The 20,406-nt window shown below is 40.9% G+C and overlaps 1 protein-coding gene and 1 long non-coding RNA gene across 5 annotated transcripts in view; one reads left to right on the top strand and one right to left on the bottom strand.

The window, feature by feature from the left end:
* Positions 1 to 20,406, top strand: part of LGR6 (leucine rich repeat containing G protein-coupled receptor 6) — a 167,799-nt gene that overhangs the window by 56,766 nt on the left and 90,627 nt on the right. For all 4 annotated transcript variants that reach the window (XM_001368959.3, XM_007481144.2, XM_007481145.3 and 1 more), the window contains exon 3: positions 935 to 1,006. In XM_001368959.3, coding sequence (XP_001368996.1) covers positions 935 to 1,006 — 72 coding nt within the window. The remainder of the gene's footprint in view (positions 1 to 934; positions 1,007 to 20,406) is intronic.
* Positions 9,497 to 20,406, bottom strand: part of LOC103096813 (uncharacterized) — a 100,299-nt gene continuing 89,389 nt past the window's right edge. Inside the window, exons 3-4 of the long non-coding RNA XR_001627830.2 lie at positions 11,841 to 12,480; positions 9,497 to 9,843 (exon numbers count right to left, since the gene is read on the bottom strand). This is a non-coding gene — a long non-coding RNA (uncharacterized LOC103096813). The remainder of the gene's footprint in view (positions 9,844 to 11,840; positions 12,481 to 20,406) is intronic.

Genomic DNA, 20,406 nt, shown 5'->3' on the forward strand with positions numbered 1-20,406 from the left:
AAAGGAGTAAGAATTTACTTAGGCAAGCCACATCCCACCCAGGGCTTCCATTTACCCCCACTAGAAAATGTAGCATTTCAATTTAGTGATCTCTGGAGTCTCTTCCAATTCTAAAAGTTTATTATTCTGGGATCACAATAATCTCTCTGAGGCTCTGCAAGATCCTCGAGTGCCTTCTGAATCATTAAAGATGAGTTTTCACATTGGATGCATTTTTCTTTGTATTCCTTGAAAACGAGTGCTCACTGGGTGGTATGTATGATCACTCTCAGTGACTCAGAATGTTAAATTTACTAGAATAGCCCATTTCCCTGAGACCTCTGGATAAGTGAGAGTTTACCATATTTGGTTCTGGAATGCCATAGGAGACGCGCGCTCGCGCACACACACACACACACACACACACACATTTTGGCTTTGGGAATGCAATAGGGGAGACACATACCTAACATACAGACTCACTCTTTGTCTCTGACTCATTTTCTGTCTCTGTCACTCCAAGTCTCTCCCAGACTCTATCCCAACCTCCTTCCTTTCTTTTATTTTTTCCCCCATTTGAATTAGTTTATTTAGTCCATTTCGAACATTATTCCTTGGTTACAATAATCAATTTATTTCCCTTCCTCTCCTCCACCCACCCTTCCTGCAGCCCACAGGCAATTTCATTGGGTATTACTTGTATCCTTGATCAGAACCTATTTCCATGTTGTTGCTTGCACTAGGATGATCCTTTAGAGTCTACCTCCCCAACCCCTCCTTCCTTTCTTGATCCTGTTTGATATCTTAGAACCAGGCTTCATAGTCAAGGCTGGGATACTGTGGGTGATCCAGGGCTGAAATCCTTTCCTTTATCATTGAGAATTGACTCATTACTGACAGAGCCCGCCCCTGCCTTCAGCTAGTCCTTCATACTCTCCTGCCTTCTGTTTTACAGCCGTCTCTCCGGAAATCACCTCTCCTACATCCCGGGACAAGCATTTTCTGGTCTCTACAGCCTGAAAATCTTGTAAGTATAGGGATATGTCAATTACGCATGGACACCCCGTAGAGGAAATGTTGATATCAAGAGCCAAATGGTGCCTCCCAAATCCTAGTTTCCCATTTGCTTATTTCACCATTTCAGAGTTTCTTGATTCATATTAAAAAAAACAAACAACCCAACAATACTTTGCCTTCTGTCTTAGAATCAATATTAACTAACACTTCCAAGGCAGAAGAGTGGTAAGGGCTAGTCAGTTGGGGTTAAGTGACTTACTTGCCCAGAGTCACATAGCTGGGAAGTGTCTGAAGCTAGATTTGAACCCAGGACCTCCCATCTTCAGACCCAGCTTTCTAGCCACTGAGCCACCTCACTGCCTTTATATCCATAGTTGTGATGGATTCTGAATTGGCAGAGACTCCAAATATTTGAGTTTCTCTGATTCTACCTTGTCATATGCACATGGGGATATAAAACCAAGAAACAGTCCTTGGAGACATTGTGCCAAGCTTGGCCTAAGAAAAGAGGAAAATATGACCTCTGTTTATTGGAAAAGTGGGGGACTATGGGTATGGAACAGTACCTATACTGCCAGATCAGTTATTGGATTGGAAAGTTTTGAGGAAATGCCTGTAAGAGGAGCAGGATGTAGCTGGAAATGAGGGCAATGTTTAAAAAAAAAAGGATTTTAAAATTTTGTTTTGTTTTTAAAATCCCAACTTTCTGTCTTAAAACCAATACAATTAGTTCCAAGGCAGAAGAGTGGTAAGGGTTAGGCAATGGGGGTTAAGTGACTTGCCCAGGGTCACATAGCAAGGACGTGTCTGAGCTTATATTTGAACGCAAGACCTCCCATCTCTAAGCCTGGCTCTCTATCTAATTGACCCATTTAACTGCCCCATTTATTATTATTTTTAAATAAGCCCTTACCTTCCATCTTGGAATTGATACTGGGTATTGGTTGCAAGGTAGATCTGTGATAAGGGCTAGGCAATTGGGGTTAAGTGACTTGCCCAGGGTCATACAGCTAGGAAGTGTCTGAGGCCAGATTGGAACCCAGGACTTCCCATCTCTGGGCCTAGCTCTCAATCCACTGAGCCACCCAGGTGCCCCCGCCCCCATTTTTTAAAGAGAAAAAAATAATTTAAAAAATGAACTTACAGTTTATTAGGATGATAAATATATATATGTATAGGTAAGGTATACACACAACAATAGATTGTCATTCAAGTTGTCAATAAGCTATAAATTAATATTTGGGTGTATCAGGAGAGCTTGATGTTCCAGTACATCCCTCGATCAAGGGAAGACTCCTCTTTCTTGTTACACTACTGATTCCATGGTTTCCCTGAATATCTTGCTATAAATTTCACTTCATGTCTTCCTATAAATTATCCATAGAGGATTCAGTCCCCACGATGACAGCTTCCTCTTCTTTGAACATCTCAGGACAACGGCCCATCTCCTTTTCCCAACATACATGGCCCGGGATTAGGTTTTCTCCACTTTGTGCATTCAGATTTGCTTGAGAACATAACTGTGGCAGGCATGAATAATGATTTCCTGACATCTATTGGAGAAGCTTGAATTTTTGTAAATGAGATTTTGTAAAAACCAGATCTTTAAAAAATATTTATTGGTGTTCATTACATCTTTGCTCCCCTCCCCCATCCCCATCCCCCAAAGGAACTCTCCGAGCTGCCTTTGCATCCCTATTTTTGATTGATTCTGAATTGGCCGAGACTCCAAATATTTGAGTTTCTCTGATGCTACCTTGTCGTGTGCACATGGGGATTGAAAACAAATAGAGTTAAGCAAAACAAGTCGACATGCTCACGTCTGAAAACATATTCCTTGTTCTTCACCTATTGTCTGCCACCAACCTATCTGCTGAGAAGAGGGAAGCATGCCTCGACCTCAGACCTTTGAAGTCAGGATGGGGCAGAGCTTTGGAGTCTTCCCGTGTTGTTTCTCCTTACATTATTGTGGTCATTGTGTAAATTGCTCTCCTCGTCCTGCTTTCTTGGATCTGCACCAGTTCCTACAAGTCTTCCCAAGTTCTTAGAATTCTTCCTATTCATCATTTCTTGCAGACATGATAACATTACATTTGTAGCCTGTGGCTCAGCCTTCTTAGCATTTTAGACTCGTGTGGACAGGGGCTGGTCTTGGGGGCAGAGCCACGAGGGCCACTTTCTTTACTTGATTCAGTGCCACCTGGTGCACTTCAGACAAAATCTAAATATGGCGCATGGCTTGGTTTCCCCAAATGAGGGCAACGAAGCTCCCAGTTTCTGAACAGGCACTGAACAGGCTGAATGCATGTAGCCTATGGAAGACCCTTTGTTCCAGCCCCCAGAACTGAAGAAGACATAAAAGGCCCGAGAGAACCTGTGAAGAGATAAGAAATACATTCAAATAAATCCCCTGATTACCTGTGTCAGGAGGGAATTAAACTTGAGGTTGCTATTAGATCAATACCATAACATTCTGATGAAATCTTTCTCTTACAGAGCCCCTTCCAAATCCATAGTGCCACCCTGTGGTTTAGAATTCACTGGAAATCAAATATGCTTTGGGGGGCTGCCAGACCTGCTACATTGCCTAAGTTACTCATTGATTTGCTCTGCACATAAGACATTGTGTAGGAACTAGGGAGAGTATTTCCTTTTTCTCCACAGAGCATTCTGTGTCAGGAAGTCTCTCCAGAAACTCGAATTCTAGAACTCTACAACTGGGGAATACCCATGAAACAATTCCCAAAGCTATTGTTACCAGGAAATCTTTTCCTTTCCTGGCTAAAAGGAAGCATTTATTAAGCACCAGCCATGTTCCAGGCATTGTGTGAAGTGGTAGGGATACAGAGAAAGATAAAAAAAATCTCTTTTCTCAAGTTAACAGTCAAATGGGGGAGACAATATGAAAGCAACCATGCACAAACAAGATCCAGACAAGTTAAATTGGAGATAATCAATAGAGGTAAGGCTGCCAGCATTAAGGTGGGTCAAGAACGTATTCCTATAGAAGATGGAATTTAAGCTTAGACTTGAAGGAGGCTAGAAAACCAGGAGATGGAGATGAGGAGGGAGAGAATTCCAGGCATTGGGACCACCAATGGAAATGCTGTCAAGAAAATACAAAATTCCCTCTCCTGGACACAAGAGATTGAGATCCTTGAGCTCTCAGGCCACAAGCAAAGCACACATCTAATAGTGTCTTGTGTCATTTGTGTCACAAATCACATTCAGCTGTTTCTGGGATAGGGCAAAAGGGGAAACCCTTTTCCTTCCACTCCCTGGAAGAAGGCACAAAGAGAAAAGGCAGAGGAAGTCCTGAAGATACACAAACAGAGGGAGATAGACCAAGGCAGCACACAAGGCAATGAGTTTTGGGCTCTCAGTCCCTTTTCAGGAGATAGCCCAAGTTTCTGAAACCCAATCAGTATGAATTTAGTGGCCGAAGTCACTAGAAGAACACAGAGGTTCTTAAAGTCCATGGATAGATTTCAGGAGGTTAGCAAACTTGAACAAGAAAAATTCCACCTTTATTTTCATCAACCAGTAACAGAAATTCAGCATTTCTTCCTATTATAATTTTTTTTAAAAAACCAACATAATTCTGAATAGAGGTCCACATGGGGTATTCAGGGAGAACAGGCACCGTTGGTGTGAGGGATTGCTTTTTTCATACACCTTTAGTGTCCACCTTTCACCTAACTCTGGCCAATGGCTCCTAGAAGCTGTAGCATTAGAAGACACCATACTCAGGGTCAGCTGGGTAGCTCAGTTGAGAGCCAGACCTAGAGACAGGAGGTCCTGGGTTCAAATGTGATCTCAGACACTTCCCAGCTGTGTGACCCTGGGCAAGTCACTTGACCCCCATTGCCTAGCCCTTACCACTCTTCTGCCTTGGAACCAATACACAGTATTGATTTCAAGATGGAAGGTAAGGGTTTTTATAAAAAAAATAGATGCCACACTCTAGTAAAACCATTTCATCTTAGCAGACCCAAGCCTCAAACCTATTGGTGATTTAGGGAGATGTTTTCCCCAAGCATATGAAGATTTCCTCTAACAGAAGTGGAGGTTGAGAATAATTAGTTACAATGGCTCCCGAAGGCAGCTGAAGCTGGCCTGGTGGAGATTTCTTAGTCAGGCATTGAAGTCACCAAAGTCATGCAAGACTACATCCTGGAAAAAGACTTGTACAAAAATATTCATAGATGCACTCTTTGCAAAAAATTGGAAAATGAGAGGATGCCCCTCAATTGGGGAATGGCTGAACAAATTGTGGTATCTGTTGGTGATGGAATATATTGTGCTCAAAGGAATAATAAACTGGAGGAATTCCATGCGAACGGGAACAACCTCCAAGAAGTGATGCAGAGTAAAAAGAGCAGAACCAGACCATTATACAGAGAGACTGATACACTGTGGCACAATCGAATGTAATGGACTTCTCTACTAGCATTAATGCAATGATCCAGGACAATTCTGAGGGACTTATAGAAGGGATGCTATCCACATCCAGAGGAAGAACTGTGGGAGTAGAAACACAGAAGAAAAACATAAGATTGATCACATGGGTCAATGGGGATATGATTGAAGATGTAGACTCTAACTGATCATTCTAGTGCAAATATCAATAATATGAAAAAAGGTCTTGATCAATAACACATGTAAAACCCAGTGGAATTGCTTGTTGGCTATGGGAGGGGGCTGGGAGGAGGTCAGGGAAAGAACATGAATCATGTAACCAATGAAAACTATTTTAAATTAGTTAAATAAATAAACTTTTAAAAAAAGAAAAGGTTAAAAAAAAAGACTCCATCCTGGCCATTTCTAGGCTTCCTGACTTTTGTCTTGCCAATGGTCTTTAATGACTTTGGAAGAGAGAGTGAGGCTGATGACTTTGTGCAACACTTCCATGCTTAAATCTAATTCCTATAAGAATCAAGATATTTAGTCTTCTTTGAAAATAGAGGACAAGGGATAGCTAGGTAGCACAATGGATAGTGAGCGGTCTGGAGTTGGGAGGACCTGTTCAAATCTGACCTCAGATACTTCCTAGCTGTGTGACCCTGGGCAAGTCACTTAACCTTGATTGCCTAGTCTTTGCCACTCTTCTGTCTTAGAATTGATACTAAGAAGGCAAGGATTTTTAAGAAGAAGAAAAAAGACAAGAAAACAAAGGAGAAAAAACAGACCGCCAAAGAGATCTGTGACTCTAAAAAGGTTAAGTGTCTCTGATACAGAAAATACCTATCAAACAACTTCAGGCAGTTGCTCATCCCCTGTCATCTTTTACATAGAAAACCCATTTCTGTAAGGGCTGAAACAAAGGCACTTCGATCCTCTCTAAGCATTCAGTCAATAGTGTCTGTTGGGAAGTCAGGAGTCCTGTTGTCCTCATAACACGAATTGGGAATCATTCAACAGATAACCCTAACCACTGCCTTCCCCCTTCCCCATCCTTCCCCAAGCACTGAGAACTCACTTTCCTTCCATTTCTATGCCACTACAAAAAGTACTGCTATAAAATATTTCTGTGTATCTAAGAACCTTTCCCCAATATTTTTGTCCCCTTTAGGCTACATGCTAAATAGCAATATTGCTGGTTAAGGGAGGAAATGAGTCTTTTACTGGGAACCATCTTTGCACCTGTATCTTTTCTTGTGCATCAGTGCTGAGCCCAGAAACAAACCTGGTTTCTATGAATTATATCTCACTCCTCTCCCCTCAAAAGAGGAGCCAGGAATATTTCTGAACAGAAGGAATCTGGTTTGTTTTTCCTTCTTCCTTTCTTTCTTCTGAGGTCTAACCTCAATGTCTCTGGCTATAATTTTAGTCCAATTACTCTGGTTCTATTGTCAAAAGGAGAGGAAGTTTGTTGGGTTCCCATTCTTAGTGTAATCAATCATGTCCTTTCAGAGTCTAGAAAAAAGCTGTTTGTTTATTTCCTCTTGGCCTTCTCTTCTCCAGGCTTGGTCATCCAAGTTACTTAACCTTTCCTTTTAGGTGTTATTTTTCAATAGAAGGGACAACGTTGGAAAGAACTTTCATGCTCCTTTCCCATCCTGATTCCACCTGTTTTTTCTTGCAACCGATGTGATGACCAATTTTAGATACTGGAAAACCAAGATGCCATCACTTTCTATTTCCACCTATAATCTAAAATTCTTCCCTCAGGTCTTCTCCATCTTCTCCCTCCTTCTTCTTTTCTTCTATCTACCCCTGTCCTCTCCTCTTCCTGATCCAATTCTCCTTCCCCTTCTCCATCTGTCCCTTTTTGTTCCTCTTCTTCTTTCTCTATGTTCAATCTGCTCCAAAATTTTGTCCACTCTACTATATGCATGCACCTTTCCTAGTCTCTCTCTTCACTGGCCACCACCTTAGTTCAGGTTCTCATCAATTAGCCTCCTAATTAGTCTCCCTACTTTGACTTTCTCCCCCTGTACAATTCATCCTCCACACACATGCCAAAGCAATCTTCCTAAAACCTAGGTCTGACCATGTCATTTCCTTTCACAGAAATCTTCTGTGGTTTCCTATTGTCTCGAAAATACAAACTCTTTAATCTGGCATTTAAGCACTTCATGATCTGGCTCCAGTCTACATTTCCCAAATTATTTCACATTCATCTTTTTTTTACACCCTTTACATTCCTGCCAAATAGCCCTACTTGGTATTTCCCAAACTTGGTATTCCATTTCTAAGTCTTTGCGCAGACTGTCCCCACTCATGCCTGGAAGACACTTCCCTCTCATCTCCAGCTCTTAGAATTTTTAATCACTCCTTTCCCAGTGCAACTTGGATGCTAACTACTACATTGGGAGTTTTTTTTTTCTCTCTCTCTCCCCTCCCTTCCTCCATCTTGCTTTCTCTTCCTCTCTCCCTCCCTCTCTCTCTTTCTTTCTTCTTTCTTCCTTCCTCTCTCCCTCTCTATTCTTTCTTCTTTCTTTCTTTCTTTCTTTCTTTCTTTCTTTCTTTCTTTCTTTCTTTCTTTCTTTCTTTCTTTCTTTCTTTCTTTCTTTCTTTCTTTCTTTCTTTCTTTCTTTCTTTCTTTCTTCTTTCTTCCTTCCTCTCTCCCTCTCTATTCTTTCTTCTTTCTTTCTTTCTTTCTTTCTTTCTTTCTTTCTTTCTTTCTTTCTTTCTTTCTTTCTTTCTTTCTTTCTTTCTTTCTTTCTTTCTTTCTTTCTTTCTTTCTTTCTTTCTTTCTTTCTTTCTTTCTTTCTTTCTTTCTTTCTTTCTTTCTTCTTTCTTCCTTCCTCTCTCCCTCTCTATTCTTTCTTCTTTCTTTCTTTCTTTCTTTCTTTCTTTCTTTCTTTCTTTCTTTCTTTCTTTCTTTCTTTCTTTCTTTCTTTCTTTCTTTCTTCCTTCCTTCCTTCCTTCCTTCCTTCCTTCCTTCCTTCCTTCCTTTCTCTCTTTCTCTCTCTCTCTCTTCTTCTTTTTATCTCTGTCTCTCTCTGTGTCTCCCTCTGTCTCTGTCTCTCTGTCTCTCTCCTTTCATCTTAGAAGCAATACTGAGTATTGGTTCCAAGTCAGAGGAGTTGTAAGGGCTAAACAATGATGGTTAGATAACTTGCTCAGGGTCACAAAACTAGGAAGTATCTGAGGCCAGATTTGAACCAACCTCTTACTTGTCTGATATGGGAAGTTATTAAGAGTTTTTATGCTTCTCTGACAGTGTGCTAAAGCCTAGAGACCCTATAAATGCAGAAAATTAGATATACAGTATTACAAAGGAACCGAATTTTAATGAATTACAGTTACCAGGATATTAAATGAACACATTAATGGAGTTTCTGAAATCTTTTCATGGACTGAGTTAAGATTCTCTGTCCTACATGAACTAATCTCTCTCCTTCCTCAAAGGATCTTGCATTTCTTTATTTCTCAGACCAGTGTATACCCAGCAGAAGATAAGTCCCTAGACAGCAGGAACTGGTTTTGCTTTCTCTTTGACTCCCCAGGGCTTACGTTTCATTGTTTCCTTGAATTCTCTGGCCCAACTCACTACCAGCCTGTCCCAGGCAAATAGGAAAGCTAACTACAAGGTCTCCCAGCTTGGGTGAGAGAGGCTTTCTGAGGAGGGAGAAGTTATCCTACAAGGGTAGCAGTCTCCAAGGATGAGGAGAATCTTAGGGGCTGATCACCAAAAAATAGAGCCCCTAGTTCTTTCCCTAGAGGTGTCCCTCCTCCTCCTCCTCCTCCTCCTCCTCCTCCTCCTCTTCTTCCTTCCTTCTGTTCCCAGCCTCAGATTCTTGCCCTACATTCCTGTTCATCCCCCTGTCCCTCTAGCTTCTTCAGCATCTCACGCTCTCTTTCTCGATGTCTTTCCATCAATGTTTGACTGTTTCTTTCATCGCTTTTGCCTCCTGATTTCTCTCTGCCCCTGAAGCTAATCCTGGGTCTCTCTTTCTCTCGCCTCTCCCCCCAGGGTCTCCCTGCCTCTGTTTTCATTCCCGACCTTTGATTCCCTCCCTCCCCCCCCCCCCCCCCCCCCGTGTGGGTCTCCTGGTCTGGGCTTTGGCCCCTCTCCATCTGGCTCTGGAGCGCTGCTGTCCCTCCGTCCGTTCCTCAGTCTCTTTGTTCAGAGAGAACATTTCCTCTCTTCTCCTTTGGTCTCCAGCCTCTCTCCGTCTCTCTCCCAATAAACATTCAGTGCCTGAGGGGGACATTTGGAACCCAACCGCAGCAGTGCAAACGGGAGGGTTGTTGGCGGGTCTCTGTGCACCGTGGCAGGCTGAGGCCTGCACCTCGGATTAGAGAGCGGGGTTCTGTTGGCCGGGCTTTTAGAAGATGGGAGGCTCGAGTCCCTTCCCTAAGTCTCCAGCTTAGAGATGAGCTGCCTTTCTTCTTTCCCTGCATTAGGCAATAAATCAAAGGCATTGAGCAAAACCACAGCCTGCCCGCCCACCCCCTTTCCACAAGCAGAGCTCTTGGGTTAGGAGCCGGGGGGCCGGGCGAGGTTGGGGTGGGAGCTCTAGTTCAGGCATCCCAGTGGAATTTAGCTGTTTGGGACCAATCCCATGATCCCACATCCCAGCCTTTCCAGAGCTGGCCCGGCCCTCTCAAGCCCAACCTGTCTAGTCCCTTGTCTCCAGGAATTCCCTTTAATCCAGCCTACAGGGATTAGGGAATGGAATAGGGCAATGTATTCTCTTGCTTAAACCCTTTAGGACTGGAGAGCCCATGCTCATCCTGTCTCACTGCCTCTGAGGCACCGAAGGAACAAAAATGGAGGTTAGACATAAAGGACGAATATATATTTGTATATATTTCATGTATGCTGGGCAGTGGGCATGAAAGAGGGAGCTAAATTAAAATCTAGCCTCCATTTACTAGTTGTGTGATCTTCGGGAAGTCACTTCACCCTCTGTTTGCCTCAGTTTACTTGGCTATAAAATGGGGTTATTGTGGAGGATCAAATGAGACTATTTGTAAATTGCTGATTCTAAGTCTAAGAGACAATATTTGTAAATCCCTTAGCCTGGCATCTGGCAAGTAGTAGGTTCTATTTAGATACTAGTGATTATTAAAATATATACAATAGAAATATAATAAATATAATATTTATTATTTTATTATTATTAGGGGCAGCTGGATAGAGTGGATAGAGTAGCAGGCCTAGAGTCAGAAAGACTCATCTTCCTGAGTTCAAATCTGGCCTCAGACACTTACCAGCTGTGTAACCCTGGGCAAGTCATTTAACCCTATTTGCCTCAGTTTCCTCATCTGTAAAATGAGCTGGAGCAGGAGATGGCAAACTACTGCAGTGTCTTTGCCAAGAAAACCCCAAATGGGGTCACCATGATTTGGATGGGACTAAAACACTGAACAACAACAACAATTATGATTATTATTATTGCTGCTGCCTTCTCCTCCCAGCCTCCCCTTCCCCAGGCTCAAGCATCCCCTTCTCTCTATGGCTCTAAGCATCTCTGACTGAGTGGCATTTGTTGTTGCTGCTGTAGTCCTTGTTGATATCTTTTGTTTTGTAACTTCGACTGAATCACTTTGGGGAAATGGGACATTTCTGTTGTGTTGGTGACCCCATTTGGGGTTTTCTTGGCAGAGATACTGGGGTGGTTTGCCATGGCCTTCTCCAGCTTGTTTTATTTTATATTTTAAAATTTTATTCTTTATTTTATTCCAATAACAAATTTACACACAAGTTTTCCAAAGTTACACGATCTGTGTTGTCTCCTGCCCCTCTTCCTTCCCCCCTCCCAGGGATGACAAGCAATTCCACTGGGTTACACATATTCTTCATTTTTGTAAGAAAATAATCTTATATACATCAAGTGATAAATCCTATGTTTTCATCTGCATTTCTATTCCAACAGTCAGCTCTTTCTCTGAATGCCAATAGTATACACACTTTGTCATAAGTCCCTCAGAATTGTCCTCTGTCATTGTATTGCTGTTAGTCAGTTCATTTTATAAATGAGGAAACTGAGGCAAATGGGTAAAGTGACTTGGCCAGGGTCTCACAGCTGGTAAGTGTCTGAAATTTGAACTTAGCAAGAAGAGTCTTCCTGACTCCATATCCAGCGCTCTATCCACTGCGCCACCTAAATGACTCCAAATTGTCCCAATCAAAGGCCCATATATCCAAAACAAACATTTTGTTGGTGTTGCCATATGCAGTGAGACTTGGAACAGTGTTTGCAGACTCTAAAGAACTAAGGATGATCGACACCCAGCCGCTAATAGGGAGTCATGCGGCACAGCAACGAATGAAATAAAAAGTATTTATTGAGCACTGACTCTGTACCAAGCAATGTGCTAAATTCTGGGAATACAAATAAAAAAGCAAGTCCTGTCCTGGGGGAGCTCACATTTTTTTAAACCCTTACCTTCTGTCAATGCTGTGTGCTGGCTCCAAGACAGAGGAGCTGTAAGGACCAGGGAATAGGGATGAAGTGACTTGTCCAGCTAGGAAGTATCTGAAGCCAAATGTGAACCCAGGACCTCCTGACTCCAGGTTTGGCTCTCTGTCCACGGAGCTACCCAGCTGCCCTGGAATTCATATTCTAACAGGGAGAAGCAATGCGTTTTCAGTTGTGAATCAGATGCAAAGGTCCCATGGTCCTTAGGGTGCAGTGGCTAAGGAATGCATCATTTTCAACATAGTTTCCACTGAAATAAACATTTCCACTTCTGAGGTTGAAACATTTGACAGTGCCAAGGGCTTTGGTAGTGAAAAATATCTTCTGTGGGTCTTCAGTAACTATGACTGAGATGGAGGCAGCACCCACAGAAGCAGATGCCACGTCACACCTTCAGAAAGGGTCAGTGCCTGGATGATGGCTTCAGGGAGCTCAACTGGAAGCCCTGCTCTTCCTAGGGCTTTTGTATTCCAAGTCCTGGGCTCACTCCATCAGGGTCTGAGGAGGGGTAGCGGCCAATATGGCAGCAGTAGTTTGACAATCATGGCACGTTCAGCCTCCTGTGTCTTCCTCAAGGCACCTTACGATTTCATTTAGACTGGCTCACCTGTGAGAGGCAGATGATGGGAATCAGAACACAACTTGTAACCAGGAAGGAACTTCAAAACCCAAGAGTAAAGGACATCATCAATCAAATAATCCTATGAAAGAAAGAAGAATGAGGATGGACAGCTAGGGTGCCCTTCTGACCCTCTCCCAGTGTTGGAGAAGGGAGGAAGGTCTCCAGCATGTTGGGTGGTCCCCATTTGGGTGATGAACTTTTGGGAAGAGATGGAAGAGGTTTACAAAGGATGGGCAGGTGTGGATGGGACAGAGATTTGAATTATTGGAACTACCAGTCTGATAAAATCACAGATTGGTCTTTGTCCATTGAAGGAAGCCATTGACCCAATTTATTAGCTATTGTTAGTCTAACTAAGAAATTGAGTCTGCTTGGGGTGAGGGTGAGGATCCATTTCCCTATTTGGACATTTTTTATTTGTATAAGAAGGAAGGGAAGAAGCATTTATTAAGCATCAAATATACACCAAATGATCCTCTCAACAATGCTGGGAGGTAGGTATGACTATTATCCTCATTTTATAGTTGAGAATTCTGAGGCCCTGATTCAAGGAATCCATTCCTTAGAATAAAGAAGGGGAAAAAACCAATTCAGTAAACACATTAATAGAGACAGACAGTCTGAGAAAATGTTTCATATCCATCGTTATCCACTTATACAAAGATGAGAGGCAGGCAGTTAGGTGCCTCAGTGGATTGAGAACCAGACCTAGAGATTGGAGGTCCAGGGTTCAAATTTGGCCTCAGATACTTCCTAGCCATATGACCCTGGGCAAGTCACTTATTATCTAGCCCTTATTACTCTTCTTTCTGCCTTGGAACCAATACACAGTGTTAATTCTTTTTATTTTTTTTTAAACCCTTACCTTCCATCTTGGAATCAATACTAGGTATTGATTGGCTAGGCAATGGGGGTCAAGTGACTTGCTCAGGGTCACACGACTAGGAAGTGTCTGAGGCCAGATTTGAACCTAGGACTTCCTGTCTCTAGGCCTGGCTCTCAATCCACTGAGCTACCCAGCTGCCCCCACACAGTGTTAATTCTAAGATGAAAGATAAGGATTTTTTAAAAAAAAGATCTTTTCTCATCTCTTTTTTGGAAACAAGTTTGATCATTCTAATTACACAGTAATTAGTTTTATTTTGTCAGTTCTACCTGAATTGTATCTTATAGTCTATTTATATATTGCTTTAAGACTTACAATACATTTAACACACTTTATCTCATTTGATTCTCATGATACCTCCATTTAACAGATGAGAAAACTGAGTCTCAGAGATAGCAAGTGACTTTGCTCTGGCCACACATCCAGTAAGTAGTGTTGGGGCCTGACTACAAGACTCACCTTCTGCCTACTGTGCTATTATTGTCCTGCTATTGGCCCAATTGCTCCCTCCCTTCCTCTCTTCCCCTGTGCTGATATCAGGTAACAGAAGCATTCTTTAAAGGAAGAAGAAAGAAGAAGAAGAAGAAGAAGAAGAAGAAGAAGAAGAAGAAGAAGAAGAAGAAGAAGAAGAAGAAGAAGAAGAAGAAGAGAAGAAGAAGAAGAAGAAGAAGAAGAAGAAGAAGAAGAAGAAGAAGAAGAAGAAGAAGAAGAAGAAGAAGAAGAAGAAGAAGAAGAAGAAGAAGAAGAAGAAGAAGAAGAAGAAGAAGAAGAAGAAGAAGGAAGAAGAAGAAGAAGAAGAAGAAGAAGAAGAAGAAGAAGAAGAAGAAGAAAGAAGAAGAAGAAAGAAGAAGAAGAAGAAGAAGAAAGAAGAAGAAAGAAGAAGAAGAAGAAAGAAGAAAGAAGAAGAAAGAAGAAGAAGAAGAAGAAGAAGAAGAAGAAGAAGAAGAAAGAAGAAGAAGAAGAAGAAGAAGAAGAAGAAGAAGAAGAAGAAGAAGAAGGAAGAAGAAGGAAGAAGAAGAAGAAGAAGAAAGAAGAAGAAGAAGAAGAAGAAAGAAGAAGAAAGAAGAAGAAGAAAGAAGAAGAAAGAAGAAGAAGAAGGAAGAAGAAGAAGAAAGAAGGAGGAGGAGGAAGAAGAAGAAGAAGAAGAAGAAGAAGGAGGAGGAAGAAGAAGAAGAAGAAGAAGAAGAAGAAGAAGAAGAAGAAGAAGAAGAAGAAGAAGAAGAAGAAGAAAGAAGAAGAAGAAGAAGAAGAAGAAGAAGAAGAAGAAGAAGAAGAAGAAGAAGTAGCAGCATTGCCTGTGTGCCATCAGAGAGCATACTGAATGAAGCAAAAACTGTCAGTCATTGAAACCTCGACTCCAGGCTTGCCTTTGGCACCCAGATCTTGGCCTCTCTGCTTTGATCATCATCTGGCTGTGGCTCCCTGTCTCCCCCTCATCAACATTGACTTCTGTGATGATGCTGACCACTCTATAGATTACATCTGTCTGGTGGTAACTCAGTTCTTTCTGGTTCTCAGTTCTGACCCTCAGTGGGTGCAGTGGTGGTCTAAGGGATTTGTTTCTGCCCAATGGCGACCCACACCAACTGCCCCATGTAGTACACTCTCCTAGGGACAGAGTGAGAAACTCCCAAAGATATGGGAGTTCCTTCTTGATCTGTCCTAGGTTCAGATCCCTTCCTCTAGCTCTGCCTGGGGCTCTGGGCTATGCTGCAGGTTCTCTACTCTTTTCTCCTGTCAGTTTTTCTGATCTCTTCTTTCTTCATAGCAATACCTCACCTCATGGGCTAAGACCTTTGCCAAAAGATAAACTTTCTCTGGGGAAACACTAACTCTCTAGCTACCCTCTTCAGAAAACCAGAAGGCTTTGTCCTCAACATGCCCAATACTTTGTCACTCTGACAGCTCTGTGAAAGACAAACAGGGTGACCAATACCCAGACATGCTACTCCAAGACATTGTCATTACAATGATGCCATCATTCTTTTTTTAAAAATCCTTTCCTGTCCATCTCAGAATCAATACTGTGATTTAGTTCCAAGGCAAAAGAGCAGTAAGGGCTAGGCAGTGGAGGTTAAGTGACTTGCCCAGGGTCACATAGCTGAAAAAATGTATTATATCATACAAAATTAGAAAGGGATATTATCATTTATAGGAAAGAGCTTAATGCTTAACCCTCTGTTCTAAATCATGCAACAATGTATTACTGGCCAGTGCAGAAATAATCTCATTCTTATCCTTAAATTTGTTGAAATAAAGGAGCTATTAAAATTTGAAGAGGGAAAAGTTGAAGAGCCTGAGGTTATTGAAAATCTTCACTTAATGCAGATTCTAAAAGTTATATCTAATAATAAAACAACAAAAACATGACAAAATTATAATAATGAGGTAAAACAAAAATGTTTCAAATGAATTTGAAAAGGAGATGGGAATACTTAGGCTGGAATTTCAGGACGTCCCTTTTGAATTTCATGGCATGAATCCAGGTTGACAATTCTAGCAAAACAAAATAATTTTTAAAAGCTGATATTTGTGGCCACTATTATGAAGAAACATATTCTCCTACAATATTTGACAAAAATTGTAAAAAAAACCATTTTAGAACCAGCATGAAATATTTTTCTAATTATCTCAAAATGTCATTTGCACTCAAGTATAAAATTTTTATCGTGTGCAAGGAAATTGTGAGCAATGGCTTTGAGCATAAATCTGGACGTTAAATTAACCAACAGATGAAGGCAACATTTACAAACAGCTTGATCTCTTCTGAACAAGACACTCTGAACATAAATCTATCAGGGAGAAAGCCATGACTGAATATAGTTTTTTTTAAAAATCCATTTACTTATTTTTCACATTTTCAAAAAAGTTTTGAGTTACAAATGCTTTCCTTCCATCCAGCTTATCCCCCACCCATTGAGAAAACAAGCAATATGGTAGCTATTATACACATGAAAACATGAAAAACATATTTCTATATTAGTACAGTTGAACATGTTAAGAGACTTATGGGTGTCCTGAAGTCAAAGTTCAGTGGGAAGAACATATTTAAAGTTACTGACCTCTATGTGATATCAGACATAATGAATTCTTTCAGAATTGTAAAATGGAGCATAATGGACCCGGAAGGCACCCTAACAAAAACTGGATAAAAATTAATGAATCTCCGTGCCCCTCACCCCTGGAAAGATGAACACCTCATGAAAAAGGAAGATTGACAGATATTCTCACAGTACATGATAAATGGTTTAAAAAAATCTATAGAAATACTTTTGAAACAATCATACATCACTCCCCTGAACAATGGCAAAAAGCTAATAACAGGAACACGTCTTTGGATCTGTCATATGTAACTCAAAGTGGTTTACCTCCAGATGGGGCTTATGAAATATCCAAGACCCAAGAGTGGAATCAAAATGTCTCTGCAGGAGATATCCACATGAACTCAGCCAACAATACATCAGTAAGGAAGCAGCAAACAAATGTCTGAGTCATGTGGATTTGTTTATGGAAATAGAGGGGTTTGTAATGGCAATTTAGCACCAGTTCATCACAACCAGAAATTACAGAAGAGTCGTTTTTAAGGAGACCGTACTTGGTGATTGATGCAGATTGTGCAAAGAAAAAGTGAAAACTGCAGCACATCCTTGCAGGGGAAGACAAAAAATTTAGCCCCAAATGAATATCTGGTAAGATGTGACCTGGTGGCTAGAATTATATACAAAGTGTCCCAAAAGTCTTAGTGTACCTTATTAAAGCTTAAAATGCCACTAAGCCTTTTGGGACACCCTGCCCTGGGAAAGACTCACTTTTCATGAACTGACACAGAAATTCAATCCATATACTTAGCAATTCACATCTCACAATATTATTGAGAACTGAACTAATAAACCAGAGGCACAATTCTCAACATTTTTGGTCTTAGGATCCTTTTATTCACCTAAAATTATTGAGGATCTCCCCAAAGCTTTTTGTTTATGTGGGTTATATTTGTGAATATTCATTCAACACAATAGAAATCAAAATACCTTAGTACTATTATGAAAATAATTTTGGGGCCCTCAGACACATTTTGAAAAGTGCTAAATTAGAGAATTTATCCTAAATTGAACTATTTGCCCCAAATAGCCCAGACACTCTTTAATCTAAAAGCTTAAGAACAATCTTTTTTTTTTTAAGTCAAAAGAGTATGCCTCAATCAGCATTCAGACTCCATCTTTCTCTGGAGATGGGTAGCATTTTTCTTCACAAGCCTTTTGGAATTGTCTTAGATCATTGTATTACACGGTATAAAGTCTTAGACTTAGAATCCAAAGATCATAACTGATCACTATACAATATGGCTGTCACTATGTGCACTGCTCTCCTGGCTCTGCTCACTTTTCTTTGCATCAGTTTATGCAAGCTCCCGGGTTTTTCTGAAATCATCTCGCTCGTCATTTCTTACAGCACAAGCATATTCCCTCACAACTCTATACCACAACTTGTCCAGCCATTCCCCAATTGATGGGCAACCCCTCAATTTTCAATTCTTTGCCACCACAAAAAGAGCTGCTATAAATATTTTTGTACATTTAAATCCTTTTCTCTTTTACTTTGATCTCTTTGGGGAACAGACCTCGTAGTGGTATTTCTGGGTTAAAGGGTATACATAGTTTCGTAACCTTTTGGGTATAGTTCCAAATTGCTTTCCAGAATGGTTGGATCAGTTCACAACTCCACCCACAGTTCATGTGTCCAAATTCTTCCACATCCCCTCTAACAATTTTCATTTTCCTTTTCTGTCATATTAGACAATCTGATAGGTATGAAGTGATACCTCAACGTTGTTTTCATTTGCATTTCTCTAAACAAGAGTAATTTAGAACATTTTTTCATAGGACTAGAAATATCTTTGATTTCTTCATTTGAAAACTACCTGTTGAAAACAAAGTCATATCCTTTGACTATCATTTGGGAAATGGCTCAAATTCTCATAAATTTGACACAGAAGAACAACATTTTTAATAGATGTAACTATACTAAATTCTCTCAATCTCCAAGCTATGTGGAAGGAAAAGCGTTTAAAATATGGAGACCTACTACAAGGAATCAAAATCCTTTGGGAACATTTGGGTAAGGATGAAGTATATCCCCATCATCCTGACTTCTACTGGAATTATCCTAAGAATGCTTCCAGTGAACTTACAGGAAATAAGCTTACATCCTAATACTTTTATTCAACTATCCAAAATAATTCCTTTATTTACTTGCATAATAGTCTTCAGAAGATTAAATGCAAAAAAATCATAGCAGGCTGGCAACTTGTCCCAGACCATTTCTCTTTGGACTCCATGATGAAAAAGAAGTTTTTCTCTAATGGTGAATCTAATTATTATAGTAAGGGCTGCTGAAATTTATAAAGTGCTTTAAAGTTTGCCCAACACTTTATGTACATTATCGTAATTTGATCCTTCTAGCAACATTAGGAGTAAGTGCGATTATTATTCACATGTTGAAGATGATGTGAGAGGGGTTAATTGATTGGTCCAAGGTCACTCAGCTAGTAGGTGCTTGTGATGGGATGAACCAAGGTCTTCCCAACTTCAAGGCATCAATATTCTTTCAACTGTGCTAGGTAATTATTTAAATACATGTAGAGTTGGACATGCTTGTCACAACCACACAGCGAGGTGGGCAGATCAGATATTATTATCCCCAATTTACAAATGAGTAAACTGAGTTTGAGAAATTATGCCTCATGGCCAGACAGCTAGTAAGGAATGGAAGGTATGTTTGACCTGACAAGTTTCCCAATTCCACTTTGAGTGCTTTTTCTACACTATGTCACAGACAGTTTAGAGACCTTAAATTTCATGAAATTCAACCCGCCATTATTTGAAAGATGAAGAAACTGAGGCCCAGAGGAATTCAGTGTGATACGGTGGGGTAGAGTCTTAGACTTAGGATGGAGACGTTGGAAGCCTGACTCTGACACTTAGGGATGAGCCTTCAATTGAGGAATCAGTGAGGTGCCACGTCTGGAATTTCCCAAGAAGGTAGGGACGAAAGGGGAAAGGCATGGATTTATTAAAGCCAGGCACCATGCTAAGCACTCTACAAACATGCCCTTATTGGATGCTCACAATAACCCTGGGGGAGATCCTATCTGTAAAGTAAAAATAATAATTCCACATCTCACAGGGCTGTTTAAACCTGAATTAAGTTATCACTGCTGTTTATAAGTTTTATTATTGTTGTTTTGTAAGTAGTAAGAGTAGTAATAGCCATTTGTATTGTTTGTAATTTAGTTGTAGGTTATTGTTTATAAGGTATAAACACATACATGTATGGGTATATATAAAAAAATAAAACTTAACGAGGTACAAAGTACGGAAATACTCAAATGGCTATGTGAGTGCACCGAGTGCATCTCCTCCAACCATGCAGATTGTAAACTTGTTTCCTATCCATGCCCACGGCTCTTGCCTAAGCCCTTCCATAGGTTTGCCAAAGGGGGTCCACACAGCGTGCTGCAGGTGTTGCTTCTTTTGTCCTGGTGTTGCGAGGGCACCCATGGAGCCCTCCACCCGGCATCCTTCCTTCACTCTGGCCACACCACCAGCCATCTGCACTTCTTATTAGACAGGTTTTTAAAATTTAATTTAATTTTTAAAATTTATTTTTTTTAAACCCTTACCTTCCATCTTGGAATTAATACCGTATATTGGCTCCAAGGCAGAAGAGTGGTAAGAGCGAGGCAATGACTTGCCCAGGGTCACACAGCTAGGAAGTGTCTGAGGTCACATTTGAACCCAGGACCTTCTGTCTCTAGGCCTGACTCTCAATCCACTGAGCCACCTTATCAGACATTTTCTTGAAGACCCCTTTGATGTCTTTCATCCTCAAATTTCTTTGCTGGTTGCATGTTGCATCAGGCTTTCACCCACCCTGTGCCTCTCCATGGTGGTCTGGCCTAGGCTCACTTTCCATTTCTCTAAGGCTGTTGTGCTCTCATACAACACTGGTACATCGACATTAAAAAG

The sequence above is a fragment of the Monodelphis domestica genome, chromosome 2, assembly GCF_027887165.1.
Source record: "Monodelphis domestica isolate mMonDom1 chromosome 2, mMonDom1.pri, whole genome shotgun sequence".
Lineage (NCBI taxonomy): Eukaryota > Metazoa > Chordata > Mammalia > Didelphimorphia > Didelphidae > Monodelphis > Monodelphis domestica.